The 23,519-nt window shown below is 31.7% G+C and overlaps 1 protein-coding gene and 1 long non-coding RNA gene across 2 annotated transcripts in view; both read left to right on the plus strand.

The window, feature by feature from the left end:
* LOC134693812 (neuronal acetylcholine receptor subunit alpha-3-like) overlaps window positions 1-22,816 on the plus strand; it is a 34,610-nt gene extending 11,794 nt beyond the window's left edge. The window contains exons 2-6 of the mRNA XM_063554727.1: window positions 9,475-9,626; window positions 19,834-19,878; window positions 20,696-20,805; window positions 21,023-21,552; window positions 22,293-22,816. Coding sequence (XP_063410797.1) covers window positions 9,475-9,626; window positions 19,834-19,878; window positions 20,696-20,805; window positions 21,023-21,552; window positions 22,293-22,672 — 1,217 coding nt within the window. The 3' untranslated portion in view covers window positions 22,673-22,816. The remainder of the gene's footprint in view (window positions 1-9,474; window positions 9,627-19,833; window positions 19,879-20,695; window positions 20,806-21,022; window positions 21,553-22,292) is intronic.
* On the plus strand, window positions 332-5,588 carry LOC134693814 (uncharacterized). The gene is made up of 3 exons (XR_010102483.1): window positions 332-448; window positions 3,171-3,253; window positions 5,271-5,588. It is a non-coding gene; the product is annotated as an uncharacterized LOC134693814 (long non-coding RNA).
* Window positions 22,817-23,519: the final 703 nt, after the last annotated feature.

Here is a 23,519-nt window from a genome sequence, read left to right on the forward strand (position 1 = left end):
CCTTCGACCCGCCACAGAATACAGATATAATTGATAATTGTTATTTAAAAGTCATATACTATAGCCACTATATAGTACTAGAACCGAACACCTGTTTTGGGTTATATGATCTTATATATACCTTAAATAACTGCGAGAAAATGAATAAAACACAAGTTGATAATTGTCTCTTCTCTACTAATTGTAATGTGCATGCCATATTCACTCTGATTTACTTGTGAGACCACCGACACTAATAATAATTACCTACAAAATAGTAGGTGCTCCTTTACTGGGAAGGACATTTCGGATCCGATCAATTTATTGGTTCCATTCCCCCACTCAGAAAAAATGCCTTGCAATGCGTCATAATTATCTGGACTACTAACTTACTTCCATATAACTTCGAAAACAGACAATAATCTATTTCATTGGATGAGATTGGGCTCACGGATTTTTTAATGGATTGGTAATTTTTATTTATAGCATAAGTTTACCAAACAAGATTAATCACATTTTTCACCCTACAAATCAAATGGTTGCCTCCTGACTGAGACTAACACCTACACTAGCTAAAATTTATTTTGTGTGACAACTCTTCACCAATGACCTGAGTGAGAGGTTGACGGGCGGATCCAGAACTTTTCATTAGGGGGGGGGGGGGGGGGGGGGGTCGGGGGTCAGATGGGGGATTCTTGCCTCAGTCATGTTTCTGTGATTCCCTATATAATCAACAAAATTTTTCACACTAAAAGGGGGGCAGGGATTTCTCCTTAATAAGAAATTTCTATTTTCAGCATAAGCTCATATAAATTTGCCTTTTGAAGAACTGAAATTAATATGAGACGGCTAATGATTTTTTAGATGCTTTACATTAAAATACATCCATGTGACATACACAATTATATATAATAGATCCAAATTTAAAAAGCTATTTTTTTCAATATTTAAATAATGTAGGATCAAATCTTGATACTTGTATGTAGTTGAAATTGTTAGCTTTAAACATTAAAAAATGAACACCCAAAATTTAAACATAAGAGTGACCATGTAGTCTTTATTAATGTATGCTATTGTTATGAAACTAGGTCATTGTAGGTAAACTGTCATCTATTCCCTTAAATCTTTGTTCCCAGTCACCCCAAGTTTGATTTAAATTAGTCAAGTATATCTACTCTATTAGCATGATTAGGTCTCTAGTTTGGATAGTTAATAACTTGCAAATTTAAATCATACTACTCCCAAATTTATATTTCTTTAAATATTATGGATGAAATAGCAAGTAAGAGATGAAATTAAATTGGATGACATGTGGCATTTATTTTTGTTAAAGTAGTATGTCTGATGTTGTCAAACTTAATTATAGACCCTTAAGGGGCGGATCCAGTCATTTTAAAAAGGGGTGGGGTGGGATTCTAACCCAGGACAAAAGGGGAAAGGGGGGGGGGTCCAATTACATGTCCCCATTCAAATGCAAAAAAAGGGGGTTCCAATCCCTTGAACCCCCTCTGGATCTGTGCCTGCCCTTTAAAAAGAAAATGATCCTTATTTTGAGTTAAAGCTTATAGATTTTTCTATAATGCTTCTCAGGGGCGGATCCAGCCATTTTCAAAGGGGGGTCCCAACCATGAGTAAAGAGGGGTTCCAACTATATCTCCCATTCAAATGCATTGGTCGGTAAAAGAAAAGGATTCCAACCCTTGAATCTATGGTCAGGTTGTTGTCTCTTTGACACATTCCCTTTTTCCATTCTCAATATTATCATGTAGTCGTCGTTGTCCCAGGACATTTAGTTTTCGCTTAATTACTTTAGTACAAGTTAATAGAAATCTGTGAAATTCAAACAAAGTTTGTGACCAGAGTTTTTGTTCAGAGTTTAGGAATAACATGAATTAGGGGCCAAAAGGGGCCAATATTAAACTTTGTTTGATTTTATATAAAATTGAATTATTGGAGTTCTTTGATATGCCAAACCTAACTGTGTATTTAGATTCCTAGTTTTTTGGTCCTGTTTAAATTGGTCTACCTTAAGGTCAAAAGGGTCCAAAATTAAACTTATTTTGATTTTAACAATATTTAAATTCTTGGTGTTCAGATATATATGCTGAATCTGAATATTTTACTTAGATTTTTTTATTATGGGCCCAAATTTCAAGTTGGTCCAAATCGGGGTCCAAAATTTTAATTTGTTTGATTTCAACAAAAATTGATTATATGGGGCTCTTTGATATGCTGAATCTAACCATTCGTCAAGATTTTTTATATTTTGGCCCATTATCAAATTGGTCCACATTGAGTTCTAAAGGGTCCAAAATTTAACTTTATTTGATTTCATCAAAAAATGAATTATTGGGGTTCTTTGATCATGTTGATATGCTGCATCTAACCATGTATTGAGATTTTGAATATTGAACCATTTTAGAGGTTAATTGTCAATTTAAAATTTTTTAAGTACTTGGACCACATTCATTCTGTGTCAGAAACCTATGCTGCATCAACTATTGAATCACAATAAAAATTTAAAATTCAGAGTTGTATTGAGCTTGAATGTTGTGTCCATACTTGCCCTAACTGTTCTGATTGATTGATTGATTGTTGGTTGCTTAACATCCAGTGGCAAATATTTCATGCATATTCAGGACGAGAACAAGTTCACAATATATACAATAGGTAGGTTGATACAATAGAGGCCACCTGGGATGATGGTCAGAGAAATTTGGACTGCCACCGGAAAAAGAGGGTATATTGGATAGGGACAGTAATTTTGCCTTGCAACAGGCCACCCAAACTGTTCTGGGTTCAACCTGTACGTTTGTATCAAGCTGAGCCATGCATAGCATTTTTATTGGTTATTTATATTAATTTGAAATTTTGACGAGTGAGACACATACAGATTATACTGTTAACAATATTTCAGAGTTTAACGTAGTCAAGCGAAACAAATTATAGAAGAATAGTTGAATCATGTCTTTTTTGTCAAATGAAAAATTAGTACGATCACAAAGAAAAAGTATGGGAATGTTTGTTTTTTAAACTATTGACCAGGGTGAAAGTCTTTGAAAGTCATGACTGGCAAAAAGTTTGTGAAATGAAATAGCACAAATACTCCATTCTTTTTAAATATAACTGCATATAAAGAAAAACACAAACTGATGTTTAATAATAGTTTTTACCCTTTTTATGTTTTATAGGACAAGAAATATAGAAAAATATAAACAGTTACAAAAGAAATGAGCGCAAAACAAGATAAACAGAATACAACAAGGCCTAAATGGTAAGACCACTTCTATATACTGTAAATTCAGATTTTACAGGGAATGGACAACTTATTGTGATTACAAAAAAAATCTGCATAAAGATCTATATAGTTGCATGATATATATTATCTAAATAAAAAAGTCCAACATTTCCGGATAGTGCATATATTATTTAATATTTACAAGTACTTTTAAAATTTTCCCGTTCTATAAAATTAATGTAGAATGTGACATTATAAGATCCATAAAGGAAAAATATTTATAACCAAATTCAAGTCAAAACTAAATGCGCATTAGGCTTTCAATAGCATTACATTTGACTTTCCATATTTTACTTTAGAACGTTTATCTCCCTTTTGTAATTGTTTTATGACATTATGTACTTAAGGGAGCTCGCGGGTCTAAATCATTTTTTTTTATTTAATATAAGATTTCGCTATTTTTTTCTATAAATGAACTTTATCTTATACCTAATAGAAAAATGAAATAAAAAAGAGGGGTCACCGATCATTTACGCTCACAATCTCCCTTCGAAAGAAACATACATTTTTGTAAATGTCCTTTTTTTCTGTTGAACTAATAGGAGAAAAAGAGGTAATATCGAAATAAAAAAATAACCTAATTACAGAAATCGCTTTAATTTTACAATTATTTAGTTTATGTATAGCTTATTTGAAAACAACAATAAAAAATATAGGTCACCGATGAGAAAAAACAGATATTTCAATTTGAATGCCAAAAAATAGCATTTTTGCACCAAAGGGAGATAATTTCGAGCTTTTTCAATGATATCTACATTTAAAAAGTCAGCTGGGGCCAACACGAATTGATTTTTTGAAATGATTTTTGTGCCATATGATGAAGTAACAACTACTTAAGGTAATTTATAAAATTTGTAATGAAAATTAAATGTTTAAATTTTTTCTGAAAATCTTATACCCGCGAGCCTCCTTAACTACCGTCTCATAGTTACAATTATTCGCCTTTCACCTGAAGATTGTTGTAGAGCATGAAAGTACTTGTGAATATTAAATAATATATGCACTATCCGGAAATGTTGGACTTTTTTATTTAGATCTATTTATCTATACTCAAGACTTTAACAATTCGATATATATATATATATATATATGTTTCTGTTATCAAAATATGATTTTATTTTTGCGATACTCACCCAGTCATATTATTCGCATTACTAAAAAGTTTGGATAATTTCTTAATTACAGTTATAAAAGAAATTGCCTTTGAAAGATGACTCATATAAAAATAAGAAAATGTGGTATGGTAAATTAGTGACTTATCCACCAGAGTTCAATGAAGCGGATGCAAGAAATTAAAGGCCAATCATGGGCCTGCCTTCAATAATGAGAAAACTCTTCCTTTATAGGTCATTCATTAAAGATCTCAACATATAAAGATTTAAACAATCCAATTTAGTTCAACATGTTCAAAGGCAATAACAATTAATAAAAAAAAATCAGGCCTAATATAAAATATTGTTTGTTTCTCCAATCCTGACCGACCCTGCAAGAATGGTCCTACTCATAAAATTTTATTGTCAAAACTAAGCCAAATATTATTATATTCATTTCTGATTTTTCGGGCTTACCGGATCATCAGATAATATTCAGGCTTGTGGGAAAAATAAAATTATTTACCTACCTACCTACCCACACCTAGCTTGTCAGAATAGGGATTAGGGAAACAAACAATATATTAATTTAGGCCTCATGTCTGTGAGCAATCAACTTGACCATAATATAGGACAGTGGTTCAAATATTAACACAACATATGAACATTCTATAACAACTATTGCAAGTGGCTCAACTTTAAATATCACTGCAAGGCACTAAACAAAGAATATTTAATCTTGGACACAAAGCACTGAAATAAGAGAACTCATAAGCATGACAAGTAAGAATATCAAATGAAAGTTTCTCAAAATGTTCATTAAAACATGATAAAATAAGCTTATTTATATTGCTGTTTTTTTCTCAATTTATAACATTTTGTTTTATTTTGTGTATTTACAGGTCAGATATCTTGGTTTTTATGATCATCAACAGGTCCTGCAGGTCTATACTGAAGAGGAATTTTAATTGTTAATACTTTTCTACATAATGTGCTAATTGGATTATTAATGTGAAATGAACTCAACTGTGTGTTTTTCTGGAAAAAGAAATAGAAAAAAATCCTACAAAATTGCTATAAACAAAATAGAGTACTATCAAAGAACACAATTGCGTAAAATGTAACAACCTACATTCATATTCACTGATGGATCATGGAGAAATTAAGAAAAATAATAGTATATATATGTCATGTTTGTTGTCGAAATAAACACCTGCTTTATCCATTCATGTACATGGCTCCATCATATCAAATATACAAAGAAGATGTTTGAAGAACATGTTGACAAAATTTATTCAACAAATTGAAGGAAGATGTCTTGTGGATTGAATTATTTATGCACTGAACTGTTATGTAGGGGGTCGAATACACAGCAGCTGAAACAGAAGACAAGTTAATTTGACATGAAAAGTGTTTATTTTATTTTATATTCAAATATGAGCACAATATTAATAACATCACAAATGGTATGATATTTATAGTGTTTTGCTTATTATTGTACTGCTAAACAGTCAGCCTTTTGTTTTTGTATGTTTAATACTCACCATAGAAATGTGTATTACAGTATTAAAGTTTTAATTATCTTTTGTATCAATAATTCAGTCTAGGAGAAAAATATATTAATACTGTTTGTACTGTTATGAAATTTCCATAGAGGAAAAACATTTCCTTAAGGGAAATTTGATGTTCAGAAATTTCCCTAGAGGAAATTTGTTGTCTTGAATTTTCCTCCAAGGAAAAGTGTTTGTCAAAAATTTCCTCACAGGAAAAAGTATTTCCTCCAAGGAAAATTTGAAGCTACAAATTTCCTCACAGGAAAAAGTATTTCCTCCAAGGAAAATTTGAAGCTACAAATTTCCTCACAGGAAAAAGTATTTCCTCCAAGGAAAATTTGAAGCTGCAAATTTCCTCAAAGGAAAAAGAATTTCCTCTAAGGATAAAGAATTTCCTCTAAGGAAAAAGAATTTCCTCTAAGGAAATAGAATTTCCTCAAAGGAAATAATTATGCAGCAAATTCCCTAAGGGAAATCTTTTTCCCTTGAGGAAAAAACAATTTCCCTTGAGGAAAAATCTTTTTCCTTCAGGGAAATTTGATTTCCCTTGAGGAAAAGTACTTTTCCTCTGAGGAAATTGTTGGAAAAAGGGGCATAACTTTTTCAACAGTGGTGCTAGAGCCAAATTTTTTTAGGACAAATATCAGGGAACCAATACCTACCAAGTTATCAACTTTGTTTTGACTTAATTCCAAAAATTAAGGTGACAACTTTTGCACTCAGCGGAATTGCAAACTTGTCCCGGAGACTGTTACATGTACATGTACATGTAGTTAATATATTCATGTACATGTAAGTTGGTGAATTGGCACCCTAACCAATAAACCAATAACTCTGAAAACGCATGTGAGAAGTCAGGAGTGTTTTTGTATGTGTCAAATTGTTCTCATATCACAGAAATCTATATGTGTATTATTATTTTTTGAACCTTTGATATTATATTTAGTGAAAACGTGATATAATGTATTCCGTTTATTTATAATGTTTGTTTGTGTGTATCTAAGTTCTCTGTAAAGTTTAATAGATTGTCAACTGATAAGTGTTGTATGACATTTTTTTTTTATTTGTATAATTGAGAAATTAAATAAGCTCTTCAACTGCTTAAAAAGAAAAGAAAAGAAAATTAGTATCTTGAAAGTCTAAGTGTGTTTCTTATTGAATTTTTTTAAAAGGGTAAATATATATGTACATACTGTAGTAAATATCAGTTAATATATCACTATGTGTTAAATAACACTCAAGGTATTTATTATATATAAATTGCAATTTCACTTGACATTGGTACAATTAATTCTTAAAAATCCACACTCTGGTGACCATAATTTACACCCGACCTGTTTAGTACTTTGAGACACAAAATTGAGGAGATATAGGGTACACATCAGTGAGACAATAATCTAAACAATAGATGACCATTCGGTATTGGCTTTGCTCGTTGTTAAAGGCCGTATGATGACCTATACAATGTACAATGTAGTTGTTAATCAATTATTTATATAGATTTTTGTATGGTGGATGGTTAAAGCCATATATCGCGTTTTCACTTTCATATTCTATAAGGCAAAAACGCGTAAATTTTTCCTTTCGACTTCGCGATTTCGCGTTTTTGCGTATTCGCCCTATAGAATACGAAAAGTGAAAACCCGAAAAAACAAAATGGACTTAACTTTCAAAATGCAGGCTCAATAAGTTACAGTACCTGTAGTCTCATACAACCATAAAATAAGAATCACATACATTTAATAATACAAAAAAATAGTTCATATGAGGTAGGGATTTATTATAAGGTGAAACTCCCTCCTCTAAAATAATGTTATTCTGTGAAATTATTCGCCAAGCTTAGTTGCTTTACTACATGTACCATTTGACGTTTGCTATGGTACCACACTCCGACTATAGAGCCGAACACAGCACAAAGCCAACTATCATTGGTCTCCTGGCAACACAACAAATGTGTCTTGCATTCTGAAACGGGCTTCATGTGGCCTCTACTCTAGCATTTATACTTGTTTGGCGAACTGGACGCAACATACATGTTACACATACAAATTAACCTGACTTGGTATACATAACAACAAACATGGTCTTACTAGAATCATACATAACAGCAAACACGATCATACTAGATTCATACATAACAACAAACATGGTCTTACTAGATTCATACATAACAGCAATCATGATCTTACTAGATGCATACACAACAGCAAACATATGGTCTTACTAGATTCATACATAACAGCAAACATGGTCTTACTAGATTCATTCATAACAGCAAACATGATCTTACTAGATTCATGCATAACAGCAAACATAATCTTACTAGATTCATACATAACAGCAATAATGGTCTTACTAGATTCATACATAACAGCAATCATGATCTTACTAGATTCATACATAACAGCAAACATGGTCTTACTAGATTCATACATAACAGTAATCATGATATTACTAGATTCATACATAACAACAAACATGGTCTTACTAGATTCATACATAACAGCAATCATGATCTTACTAGATGCATACACAACAGCAAACATATGGTCTTACTAGATTCATACATAACAGCAAACATGGTCTTACTAGATTCATTCATAACAGCAAACATGATCTTACTAGATTCATGCATAACAGCAAACATAATCTTACTAGATTCATACATAACAGCAATAATGGTCTTACTAGATTCATACATAACAGCAATCATGATCTTACTAGATTCATACATAACAGCAAACATGGTCTTACTAGATTCATACATAACAGTAATCATGATATTACTAGATTCATACATAACAGCAAACATGGTCTTACTAGAATCATGCATAACAGCAAACATGATCTTAATAGATTCATACATAACAGCAAACATGATCTTACTAGATTCATATATAACAGCAAACATGGTCTTACTAGATTCATACATAACAGCAAACATGATCTTACTAGATTCATACATAACAGCAAACATGGTCTTACTAGAATCATACATAACAGCAAACATGATCTTACTAGATTCATACATAACAGCAAACATGGTCTTACTAGATTCATACATAACATCAAACACGATCTTACTAGATTCATACATAACAGCAAACATGATCTTACTAGATTCATATATAACAGCAAACATGGTCTTACTAGATTCATACATAACATCAAACACGATCTTACTAGATTCATACATAACAGCAAACATGGTCTTACTAGATTCTACAAACATTAAAAAAAAGGGACAGATTGTAATAATAATTGTATTTTAACTTAATGTCGAAGGAGCTGCCCAATAAAAATCTAAAAGATTAGCTAACTGGCTGTCATGAAATGAAAATCATTTAATTATAATAACAAACAAGAAAGATTGCATCAAACATGTCTTACAATATACAAGTAAACCAAACATGGTCTACAATCATTTATGTGCATGTATGTACTAGTCAACAAAAGGAATAAGACATGCTAATGCATTTTCTATAGAATGAAAGTGAATTCAAGATACATTTTACTTTCTTAAATATTATAGTTGTATTTTTATTCGTTTTAGATTTATTGAAGCTGTCGACATCGTACAGTGTTAGTGATGCCAATACTATCCACGACTTGTTATTCAACCAATCTGGTTACAAAACATTGGTACTACCAGACTTCCCGGTTAATGTTAGTGTAGAATACAACTTGCTGACTGTTAATTCATTGGTAAGACTTATATATAAAGCTTGTGTTTCTATTGGTGTTTACATTAACCATAACAGGAAGAACAGAACAAAATGACGATACATGCATATGTATGATGATCAAAATAAAATTCACAAATACATGTATATCCCAGAAATCACCAGGTACCGATTATCGTGTTGTCTGCATGTAAACAGTTTGTGGAAAAAAGGTCCAAATGATTGAAAAAAAAATCAGTTATATATACTCTTCGATACTGTGACAACTCACATATTCCAAGGTTTGTTTTCGAACCTCGAATAGCAATATTTCGTTTGGTTCTCATTAAATTTCATGATAAAAAAGTAAGTTGTTAGATGGATCTTAAAATCCAACATTATACTGGTGCTCATATATCATTAATGTAGAAAAAAAAATGTCAGTATGACACTTGTTCAACTTTTTAGTCTCTCAGTATAGTATAAGAAGAGTAATACTATATTTGAATATGGTAGACACATTTAAGTTACAGAAAGCTCATTTTGTTAATGTGTACAATATATCTGATCAAAGTCGTACAGATCGATATTTTGTAATAATTTGAGTTGTAAATTCGTAAAAGCGGGTTTGATTTAGCAAATAAATGTTAATTAACGTTATAATCTTGTGCAGATTTTCCCAATCACGTCGATTTGTTGTGACATTATATCAAGGCTATCCCTAAGCAATGATATCTGTCTCATCAGTAAGTTAGCTCTAATAGCCAGGTTGCGTTCTGTAATTTGGGGTCAAAAACTGATCTACATTTCAACTAAATATGAAGGTTCTATCGATTATTTCATCTTAATCCCTCAGACGTAATAACCAATCGTTAGTCTTCAACAGAAGGCATTATTAGTCTGTTGTTCTGACTTCACTGCGTCGAATAAATAACTAGGGTGTATATCAACCTCAATATCCCCTTCAAATATTACGAAAAGTTTATCATCGACCATGTCGACCATTCACCTTTTATTTTTTTAGTAAATAAGTTTTTTTTCTTTTTTTTTCTTCTTTTTTTTGAGGAGGGGTATATTATATATCAAATTAAACTATTTTTTTCACTTTGTTGATTTCTGAAACAATTTGTCTTCAAACTTTAAGTGTTTAACAATTTTATTCCGAGAGAATTCCACTCTCAAATTAAAGATGAATGGTCAGTGCATAGTTCGTAAGTTTATCCCTAGAACATTTACATGTATCTCTTGAACATGGCGATGAAACCGGCAGCTAAGTTAAGCATGACTATAAGTTTTGTCGTCTTTTACAGTTTGTTATACGAAGAGAAAGATATTTGCGACCAACTTGTTGACGGTTTTCATCTGAGAAAATCAATTTATTAAAGATTGTTCTAAATAACAGCGTACTCGGGACAATTTTCTCTTTTATTATAAAATTATATCGTAAGAAAGTCTAAAAGGTAAAATGAGTTCATCTGGCTTAACTCTTCCTAACACTTGTTATTTAGTAGGTTAATCAAATAATTTAATGGTGTTTAAATTTGCCTAATAGTATATAGAATTTCAAAGACATACTACTTCGTAATGGTTAATGTATATCAATGTCTATTTAAGTGAGTGTTAGGTACATGTCCACGTCCACCTTAAGGTTTCCCTCGCTTTTATAAACATTTGACCAATCACGATAATGTGTGCTATGAAAGTTTAATTGTTTGTACCCCCGAAAGAAAATTTTGACATTTCATTGGTCAAATTCCATTTTTGATGACGTTTTTAACCAATCACGTCGTTTTGGTATACATGTACACTTTGGAGAATATAACCCAACATGCATTAGATTCTGGAATGGCTGATCGATACCTGTATCAAGCTTAAGACGCAACAGTATCAATTAATATAATTTCTCTAACTCTATGGAAATTTATCCCTTTCCGAACCCATTGTATAAAAAAAAATAATCAACGTGTGGTTGCTGGTGATCTCAAAAGATCATTGGATGATTTTAAGGGTCATGACCTTTTTAGCTAACTGAATGAATCAAAATATGATAACGGTGTTAATGAAATTGACAACTTCGTGCAATGTGAAAGGCACTCGAAGGGGATTTTCGGTTAACAAAAAAAGAAAATGTCTTTTTAATCATCAGAGAAACAGATTCTTACATAGTTACTCGTGGATTATCGGATTTATCCAATCTCGATAGTTAAATTATAAATTTTAAAGTCCTCACCGAGGCGGCTCGGACTTTAAAATAGATAATTTAACTATCTCGATTGGATAAATCCGATAATCCACTGGTATCAATGTAAGAATCTATATTTACATAATTAGAAATTACCGATAAATTATTAAATGTGTTAAGTGCAACATTACTCTGAGTTCAATCAACAATTAACTTAAAGGTTTGCATTTCAATCAATCGTTTAAAAAAAAAAGTTGAGAGTCAACATCAATTATAATATGCCGTGTACTTTATAAAATAATCAACACTCAGATGTATCAGTTTCTTTTGCGGTATAGAAAATCAAACATAAAACGGACACTACAAAAATAAACATTATAGGCACTAGTTATGGCTGTTTTGTTATCGGCTTGACCTGGACTTGGGCTTTTTTTTTTATGTTTGTATGAAGTTTTAAATTACCTTACTATCGTTTTTTACAGAATGATATGTTTGATTCTATTTCTAGAAAAAAAAATATAACAGTTACCGTTATAGGCTTGCAAACTAATGATGTTAGTAATTATTTCGGAGTTAAGTATGACGTCCATTATCACTGAACAAGTATGCATTTTTGTTTATGGGCCAGTTCAAGCACACCTCCTGGTGACGGAGTTTCTCGCTACATTTAAGACCCATTGGTGACATTAAGCTGTTGTCTGCTCAGTAGAGGTAACCGGTGAGATCACGAACCGACGAATAATGACGAACCAACGTATTGGGAGCAGTGATTTTCATATTGGATAAAGCTCATTAAAATTGAAAAATCGACTTAAATACCCCTTGACACCTCACAAAGTTTCCTTTATTAGAAAACAGTGGTAAAATACGGAATTTCAAGTTTAAAGATGGATATGTAAGACTATGTATTTTTTAACTTATTTTTTAACTTATATATACATGTATACCGGAATTGCATATGTACGAATTAAAACGAAACAGTACGTATAAATGTATAATACTTGTTGTGATCACCTTTTACACGTTTAATAGTCACATGGAATAAAAGCATGATTTAATCATGGGGACAATCTTTTAAATACCAAGGGGCATGTGTTTGAAAGAAAAACATATAGAAGATGTTGAAATGTATTTGTTCAAAAATAAATATTTCAACTAGTACAATGTACCATTTAACTTGAAGATTTTTTCATGCCCCGCCCTCTCTTCATGTTAAGTGGTCGGTCCCGCAGGCACTTGTCTCAGAAAAAAAATCCTATATACCTTAAAGGAGCACTAGCTACGATATATATACAAAAATAAAGTATGATTTTTTTTAGATTAATCATTAATTGAATTGGAATAATGAAATAATAATTTGCTTTTAGCAATCAATTTGCTTTAATTTTGTTGAAATAAGCGATTATACATAATTTTTGACGGATTCACTTGCAAGTGAATACGTCATCATCATTCTAACCGATATTCATGTGAACTCAATTTAACCCCCTAGCTAGAGACTGACAACGCATGCATTGTACGTGAACAGGTTATTTAAAGAAACAAAATGTCAACAATGAAGGTGAAACTACGGTAAATCATTTGATTACTAATTCGATCCACATAAATCATTCTTATACGGTTAAAAACAATAAGAAACTTATATTTTTAATCTATAAATTCAAATCAAACAGACCTATAAAAATCCAATTGTACGTGCTGGTTTAACCTATTCATATCTTTATTTGTGTTTACATCGCTTATATGGTCATCTGAGGTCAAATCGATAGTTAATTAGATGGCATCTGGATTTTAATACACACGAAACGAACCTACATATCATCTACCCCATGCTCCGTAAACTGTTTATTTTAAACGTTTGATAGATTGGATAAATGTTTTACATTGTTATTAATCAAATGTGAGAATTTGAGTCAAATTGGTGACCATGAATTTGACAGCTAGTGCCCCTTTAATATACCACTTGTTATATTAAGATTTATAGGATTTTTTTTTCTGAGACAAGTGCCTGTGGTCGGTCCGGGATTAATGATTTTTTTTTAATTATTTGTTGCAAATTCCTTGCAAGGGACAACAAATAATAATAAAAAAATAAACATTTGATAACCCCCCATTTTCCCCGTCTCTTTTCTAAATATTATGTTATAACGCAGTTTATATAGCGGGTATCGATCATCTATCTTTGAAGATGGTATAAGGATGCAATCATTTGATTCTGAGGGTGCGGACCTGGCAGATTTGGTCAATAACATTATTAATTTTTGAAGAAGAAACAAATCAACTGCTACAGTAACAGGCAAGAGTATTTATTACACATACATGTATCATTTTACTGTAAAATAGAATTTGGAGACCTTTTTTATAAGGTGGAACCCAGCATATTTATTACTATTTTTTTCTGTGGCCAATAAATATATTTACAAAATCTACTAGCTCCGATCCTAGAATCAAAGGGTCTTCCCCTAACCCCCGTTTAGTATGCGGTATTTCTGGTATTATTTCTGATGTTAAACTTAGGGAAAAAGAATAGTACGCTGAAAAAAATTGGAACTGTTGAAATACGCTGGAATTATAAAATGGTATTATTATATCTTATTTGGTTATTCATCGTTTATTCACCGAAAGAACACATAGTATATATGAACATGATGAAGTTATCGTTAAGTATTCGGTATTTTTTTCTTTATTTATTTTCCCCTATTACAAAGAGTACAAGGAATCTCCCCCTTTTTTTTGTTATTTAGCTCATTCTAAACAACGATCCGAATGAATACAAGTTAAGAAATAATTCCTTCATGTCATGCTCTATGCTCATTTTAACATGGGTAGGCATTATATTTGTCGATATTTTACACTGAGCGTTAAAATGAGCATAGAGCATGACATGAAGGAATTATTTCGATTCTAATAGGACAAATACAGTAATTTATAGGTCGAAGCGTACGAAAATACTGTATAAATGTTTGGCTTTTCCCGTTTTCTCCCCGAGGAGTTCATATTTAATAATTACATATAGGTATCTGCAGACGTTCCGCTATAATTTGTCATTTTTCAACTTGTCAAATTGATGACTGGGTATGAAATTTAAACCTTTTTTTTGGACTAGGCTAATAATTCCAGGACTAATATATGACAAGGCGAAAATTATCAGGCAAATCTATTTTTTTTTACCAAAATCAGAATCAAAATATTTTTTTCTAAAAAATATAAGCCCCCATCCCCCTCCATACCAAAAAATGCTCTGTGACTAAACATATATAGAATAAAAAGAATAAAACAGACAGTAAGCGGGTCTATCAATAAAAATGCATTTATAATCTTAAAGCGAGATAATCATGAACATTTAGGCATCTTAACTTGAAATTAATGATCCCGTTTCGTGTCATACGGCAAATAAGGTGATACGTTCGTGATTCGTACGTGATTCGTGATCTCACCGGTTACCTCTAGTGACACATATCCCCTTTCTATTCTCAAGTTTATCTACTCACAGTACTGCAGGACTGCCTTTGTTTTATTAACTAAAGAACTTTTTTTATCATTGCAGCGGATTTTTTTTTTTAATTAAGTATCATGTGGTACAACTATAGAATTGTAATCATGTTGACGTACATGTACTTTTTTTAGATCCCCAATAGTCATATTCAATGTTCATTCTTGGCTTTCAAATGCTTGTGTTTAAGCGTTCATACTTTTTACGTACACCAAGAAAAGCATTTCGGACGCATGAAAGTAATAAAAGTGTTCTTTTTTAATATTTGACTCAAAACTAAATTAGTTGAACGGCAAAACTAAATGACTAAATTTATGACTCTCTTTTTTTTACAAGTTGCAATAGGTCAATAATCGACATCATTTGATCACAGTGTTATTTAGTACATGTATCATTCATTTTAAATTATAAGATGTTATTTAATATGAATCATTAGTAAAACCACATGCATAACATATAAGATTGCAAATGCCGTTAAATTTTTACGTCTGCATGATCAATCCAATGTATTTTTGATTGATGAATGGTACATTATTATGAACAATCCTAAACGTACATGTAGGTTTAATGATTGTAATACACATTTCAAAGAGTGACAATAGTACATGGTTTATCGAACATGTAACAATCATTCAAATGTATTTAATATGCAAATTTCAATTATGTCTGAAGCTGCTAATTCTGTCATAATTTTCATTTAAAATTGCAACACATTTAAAATTCAATCTCTGAGTGAAGCTTGTCCAGCCCAGTTTTCTTTTCCCAATAATTTCCTACAATATAGAAATAAGAAGATGTGGTATGATTGACAACCAGACATCACCCAACCAGAGGCCACATGACGTTGACGTAAACACATAACACATAGTTACATACAACATGTAGTCCGCTATAAACGGGACCGACGTGAATTTATAATTAAAACTTTAATTTTTCTCCAAAATTAATTGGAATAGACTATGTAGTATGCTCTATTTATTTTCACTGATAAATAACGATTATATTAACTAATTATACGATTATCTTATCATAGAAAAATGCTTGCTTAACGATGGAAATGCTTGCTCAAAGCCAGGCTGAATTCTATCTTGTGCATGTGACTCGCTTTATATGGCGTTTTTATACTGTTTGTACGTCTTTGTACAACTACTCACATCAGTGTTCCCCACTATTAGCGTTTTGCAGATACATGAAATCCGTTATTATTTTAAATAGTGCATCAAACAACAGTTTGTAATTATCAAGTGTATGTCTAATATGTCTTTTAATGGATTTTGATTTCAATCATTGTAAACAACTACTTAAAATGTAATGATCCGTGCTTCTGCTTTGAAATCGTCCAAAACGTACACATTAGGAACTTGTTATTTCCCCAAATACCCATTAAAATTTATAGAACAGTTAATATATTATACTTCATTATTCGCTCATTCTACCTTTTATCTTTGCACTGTTTAGTGCACATGTTATGCTTTGTCTTTAGAGAAAATGTGGGTGGGATATAAATGGGTGTTCGCCAATGAGACAACAATCTAACAACACAAATGTAAAGAAGACATCTAGTGGGTAACACATAGCCTCTAACTGAAGACTCGTCCTAAACTTGCATGTAATATTTGCCACTGGAATTTATGCAACCAACAACCAATCAATCATTAACAATTATAGACAGTGCGTGATTATACTTTGTCATTATAGATCCAAATATAAATCATCTTGATTCTCTAAAACTCTGAATTAATCAAACAGAATTTATCAATATTCTGCATTCAACACTACGTTTTCGAAACAACATATAAATGCACAAACTTTTCGTAAAATATTTTACAGGCACCTTAGTGAGTTTATTAACAGTCATGGAATATCTGTTTCAAAGATACTTACGGATATGTTCCTAATGTCGTAACCACAATCCCCACCCCCTCCCATTTTTCACCGAATGTGACCTTTCGAATTATACTTGTGACAAGGTTGTACTAACACGAGCACAACGACGGGTGTCATATTTGGAACATAATCTGCGCACTTTTCAGGAGCACCTGAGATCATCCCTAGTTTTTGGTAGGGTTCGTGTTGTTCGGTCTTTAGTTTTCTATGTTATGTTTTATATACTTTATATACCATTATTTGTCAGTTTGGCTTTTCTTTGGTAGCCATATGGCGTTGTCATTTTTTTTCAACTTTGAATGCACCTTTTCTATCTTTCGACTCTGTTCTAAAACACAAGTCCAATAGTGGCATCATGTTCTTGTTTATTATAATTCAAACAATTCTGTACACAGATAAACGTCTTTTAGATAGAGATTAAAGAGATAAATGTCTATGATATTGCCAAGTATTAACATTTTCATGTATCAATATTTACTAAAGTTGAGAAAGGAAATTGGGAATGTGTCAAAGCGACAACAAACCGGCTATAGAGCAGACGACAGTCGAAGGTCACCAATGGGTCCTAAATGTAGCGAGAAACTCTCGCACCCGTAGGCGTCCTTCAGCTGGTCCCTTAAAAAATATGTATATACTAGTACAGTGATAATGGAAGTCATTCTAACCTCCGAATCATACACGAGAAACTAATTTTAAAAATTATGCAAAACTTACAAAGGGCAAAGGCTGCTGACTTTGGACAGGCGCACATTTGCGGCGGGGTTAAACATGTTTATTAGATCTCAACCCTCCCCTATACCTTTAGCTATATACTGTATATTTGATTTCGATTAAAGCTTTTTAAATTTATATTCAGATTCATCAAGTTCTATTATATCAAATGAATAGGCTCATTACGTTATGCGAAATACATCGATCACGAATCTCAAATAATCGACAATTAAAAAATACATCAATCTAATTCAACAAGGCATTTGTTTTCTTTCATCTGTCAAGACCCACAATATGCATGCACATAATTTGTTAGTAGCATTCAAAACTAACGATATTACAAATGTAAGAGCATAATCAAATATAACTACAACAAATAGACAGACGTATTCATCTATCACAATGTAATGTCGATTTGATGTTAAAAAAGCAAACAAATTCCTCAAAATGAACGTAACAACCTGATACGTTGTATAGTGCACATATTTATTTTGTTTAATCCTAAACAATTGACAATTTAAAAAAAGAGATCAATTCAAGTCAACGAGGTATTTTTTTCCTTTCATCTGTCAAGACCCACAATATGCAATGTACATCATCTATAAGAAGCATTTAAAAGTATCAATATTACATGTATTTATCAAATATAATAACAACTAATAGACCGAAGTATTCATCTATAACAATTCATTGTCGATTTGATATTAAAAAAGCAAACACTTCTTCAAAACAAAAATGTTACAACCTGATACTGTGCATAGGGAATGTTTATTTTGTTTAATACCATTTCATATAAATGCATTTTGTTAATTACTCAACAATACGATTGGGAAATATGATTTTTTTTTTATTGGAGTGGGCTTTTAAAACTAAGTACCTCGATTTATTCAATTAAACGGACAATTATTTCCCATGTATTAACATATTTTTTTGTTCAAATAAACTTTAAGAATTAAACAATACATGCACATGACCCGCATAGTTCATAAATGGTACTGTAACAGTTGTATATACTTGTTTAGTCTGATTATAGAAACATGTAACTTTTTAGAATGATTATTTAAAATGTGACTGTATTATTGTTATAATAATGATTACTGTAAATATGTTCCGCTTTAGGTTAAAGTTTCTGGTTAGAGTTTTTTTATCAAGGAATAAAATGATGATGCGAGTGGAGCTTTGCATTTTTGGTGAAGTTTGTTTTTGATGAAGTTCAGGTCCAATCAGCTTGAAAAAGGTGGGACAATAGGGGTCCGTGAACATGCTAACAACACTTCAATTGTGGCACAAACAGTTACAAACAAATGCAAAAAGGCTGATAACAGTTAACACAGTGGGTTGAAATCAGTGAACAGCTGACATTTATCTTAGATAACAGTTCACAACACCTTGAAAAAGGTCAAAACATGTTAGCATAAAAAAGTATTGCACTCCCCTCCTCCTTTTAACTTTTACACATGTCCCTTTTGATATGAACCTTTTCATTTCAATGATAAATTATAGTTTGACTTCACTTTCCGGGTCCACTAAACATAGAAAATGACTGTGCAAGAGGGGCATTCGTGTACTATGGACACATTTCTTTTTTTTTTTTAAAGAATATAAAAAATAAAAATAAAAACAAAAGATCGTTTTTCGTAATAACAATCGACTACTTGTTCATTACTTTTATACTATAGTAGTACAATTCATTTATTTCCGTTTCTTTAATTTGTGTTATCAAACACAGGAAAGTGGGTTAATTTCAAGGAGTATTCCACTGAGTTCGAAAACAAACCTAACTATTTTTATTTAGCTAAATGTCAGTAAGTCACAACTTAACATTATTCTCCTTTATACAACGTCTAGAACATCATTTTATATGGCAAAAGTCATTTTGCAACATACGTTTGCTTAATTCATGTATATAGATTTTCAGATTTTATCTGCCGATTTTTAGAAGTTTTTCCTTATATCTCGCTTATTTTATTTTTATAGGATCTGAAGTCACAGACATTGTCTACATCAGGATGGTTTACCGTGGTAAGTATGTCTATTTATTATTGAATACATGTTTCAATGAGCAAAACCGATCGTACTGCAAAAAAAATCTAACATGCACTATTAAATGACTTGCGTTCATGATTCCAAACATATTCTGATAATTATGGTTAACATAATTATGATTTCGTTTTATTAAGGAATTTATATTTTTTGCAAACACGTGCACGAAATGTTTTTAAATTCATTTCTCCATATTCCAGTTGATATATATTATGATCGTGCTCATACAATAATGACCTCAATCCATGAGAGGGCTCCTCGCGAAGAAACTACCCAAACAGAATTATAAGGAGGAAAGATTAAAGTGACACACAATAAATGTTATAGGTAAATACTAGTCAACCCAGAGTCAGAATAATGAGTATCACTACGTTCCTCCTGTGGACTGCCTTTTTGTGTCGACTAGCACATAAAATCATAATTAGCTAGTTTGTCTCATACAAAGCATATTGATATTACTTTAGAATATTATCGTTCTAACTGTGTCTCTTTTTTAGGTAAAAATTTGTATTTAAAATTCAAATTTATTGTTAAATTTATATATGTTTTTAAGAAATGTAGTCTATTATTAAGTGCTGTGGTTCCCTGCCTGAAATGTGCCCGACTTCGACCCTTTTCGGTTTATCAGCTATGTTCACAGTTTTCTACTTTTAAATATTTTGGTTTATATCACCTCCAAAGAGAAATGGATTGTCGTAATGTATATCTGGTGCAGTAGCATGGGTACTGTTAACTCGTATTAAGTTAAGTTCAGTGCATTCATGAGGCTATCTATTTACCTTTTATTTATTCGTAGGTATGGAATGATAGCCGCCTGACCTGGACAAAATCATCCTATGGAAATATTGAATATATATATGCAACAGAAGACATAGTATGGCATCCTTCATTGATTGTGCAGAATTCGTACGTAATGTGTTTGTTAACGAAAAAATATATTTTAATAGATTTTAAACCTATATTTAAACAAAAAAGAGTATCCAATTACAAGCATATAGCTACTAGTTAGATACGCGTAGATAAACATACACATGTAGTCAATATTAGAATCTTGATGCTATTTTTCATTTACTCTTTCTATTTTAGGCATTACAATAACTTTTATCTTTTCCTTTTATTTCAGTATTTCAGAATTAAGTAGTCTTGGTGAGGATACGACAGTCCGCATACAAAATAACGGAGAAGTACGATGGGAACTACCCGCCGTTTTGTCTACATCATGTGACATGGACGTCACTTACTTCCCTTATGACAGTCAAATTTGTGACATAGAAGTAGCTAGCTGGGGATTTCACACAGAAGCTGTTCAGTTAACATTCTTGAAAACGAATCTGAATTTACAAGACTATAGAACAAATGGCGAATTTGACCTTGTAGCAACTTCTCAGCACTCATCAGAGTTATTAGAAGACGGCCTGGCGTATTCGGAACTTTTGTTCCGAATAGTGTTTGAGAGACTTCCGGGTCATTATATAATGAGCGTTATATTTCCAGTTATCGTTACTGCCGTACTAACATCCGTTACGTTTATTCTACCTGTTGAATCCGGAGAAAAAGTCGGATATATTCTGACAGTTTTGCTTGCTCTGGCTGTTTTATTGACGTTATTTGCAGACAACATGCCTACAACTTCAAAACATACATCAGTTCTGGGTAAGTTTGGAAATGTTTTACTCGTTTCCTGTGAGCCATTGGTATCAATTGACATTGAAAGTGAAACATTTGCTTGACTGAATCGATCTAGAAAAACGTTTTCTTATGCAGTTTAATTATTTTCTTTATCATATTAGTAAATCTATCATGAAACATGAAATCAAAAGACCTGCAAAATCCAATTGCATGAGTTCGCAATCTATTTATATCTTTATGTTTTTGGCGGGTTAAATGACCATCGGCAGTCTTCGGTAGGTCATCTCAAGGATTAGTTGAATTGCGTCAAGTCTAAAATCCACACGTAAACCTGAGACAAACTATCAGGTTTAATCATTCTAATCTAAACTTTATATAACTTTAAGGTACGTTTAGGTACGTTATAAGTGGATTGTAAAAAAATAAGACAATCGGTGAACTTGAAGTTGAAGCTTAAAATCCTTTTTGTAGAGTAAATATATGGTAGCTCGTTTTTAGAAAGCAATACTATTTTATAGCAACATATCCATGTTATTTAAGTTTCGTTATCAAAAGAACAAAAATTGGTCTATAGTTATCAAAGGTACCAGGATTATAATTTTAATACGTCAGACACGCATTTCGTCTACATAAACCTTATCAGTGACGCTCCGATCAAAATAGTTGAAAAGCCAAAACAAGTACAAGGTAAGTACTCTGATATTGAAAAGTGAAATTGTGATCTATTTGTTAAATAAGATATTATTATTTTTTTTATTTTTCAGTGGTCTTTCTCACCGTTACATTGGGATTTGCTTGTGTTGCGATTATCGTTACAATATTAATCATACGACTATATCATGAACCAGACCACTATATTGCCCCAAACTGGGTTCATACGTTGGTAAGAACCTGTCGGAAGTCACGATGCGGCCCTAAAAGTATAAACCATCTTGAAAAAAGTGCAGTCACTGAAAATAAACCACCGACAGACATGTCTAACTGGAACGACAAAGACAGTAATTTAGACAATATTAAACCGTTCACACCGTACAGCAACAAGGAATTAGCAGAATTCTTAGATAACTTCTTTTTTGTGTTTTTTACAGTTTTATATATTTTGGTAACCCTTTGTTTCACAATAACACTGAGTGTCGCAGAATGATAGAAAAAGACAATAAAATACGAAGCATGTTTCAGTAAAACGTCAACATAGTTTTAGCAGCTACTACTATTATTTCTACAGGTTAGATAATGTTCATACAGCTATTCAATATTAAATAGCATAAATTGTAATGCATCTATAAAATTTTACTGCAAATAAACTCATAAATACTAGAATTAAAATTTTATATTTACGCAAGACGCGCGTTTCATCTACAGAAGACTCGTCAGTGACGCTTGAATCAAAAAATGTTTTAAATGTCAAAGTACGAAGTTGAACAGCATGAAGGACCAAAAATTCATTCAAGTCTCGTGAAAACAGCTAAGGTAATCTTTTCTTAATGTTGAAAAGCCTTATTTTTCTTCAAAAATTCATCAGCTTTGTTAACAGTTAATTTATATAATTATGAACATATCAATGATAACTCTAGTCAACACAGACGTGCTGACTACTGGGCTGGTGATACCCTCGGGGAAATAAATCTCCACCAGTAGTGGCATCGTCCAGGTGATTGCAAATAAACTCATCATAGATACCAGGATTTTTCATATTTACGCAAATACAATTGCTATCTTGTTGGTAACACATGTACATAAAATCAACACACTCAATTTGTTAAGTTGTGAGCATGATCAGGGTTAACCTTTCAAGAACGATCATACCAACAATGTAGATTTTGCCTTCAAATAAGTAGTTTTGGATTAGTTTGTCTTTAAAGTTTTAAATTACACTTTTTCTGTCATTTATTAAACTATTTAAGAACTATTTAAAACTATAACCACTTGAACATGTTTAATCAACAAAAACACCCTGTTCATCTTCAATGGATAATTATATAATAAAAATT

The sequence above is a fragment of the Mytilus trossulus genome, chromosome 12, assembly GCF_036588685.1.
Source record: "Mytilus trossulus isolate FHL-02 chromosome 12, PNRI_Mtr1.1.1.hap1, whole genome shotgun sequence".
NCBI classification, from domain to species: domain Eukaryota; kingdom Metazoa; phylum Mollusca; class Bivalvia; order Mytilida; family Mytilidae; genus Mytilus; species Mytilus trossulus.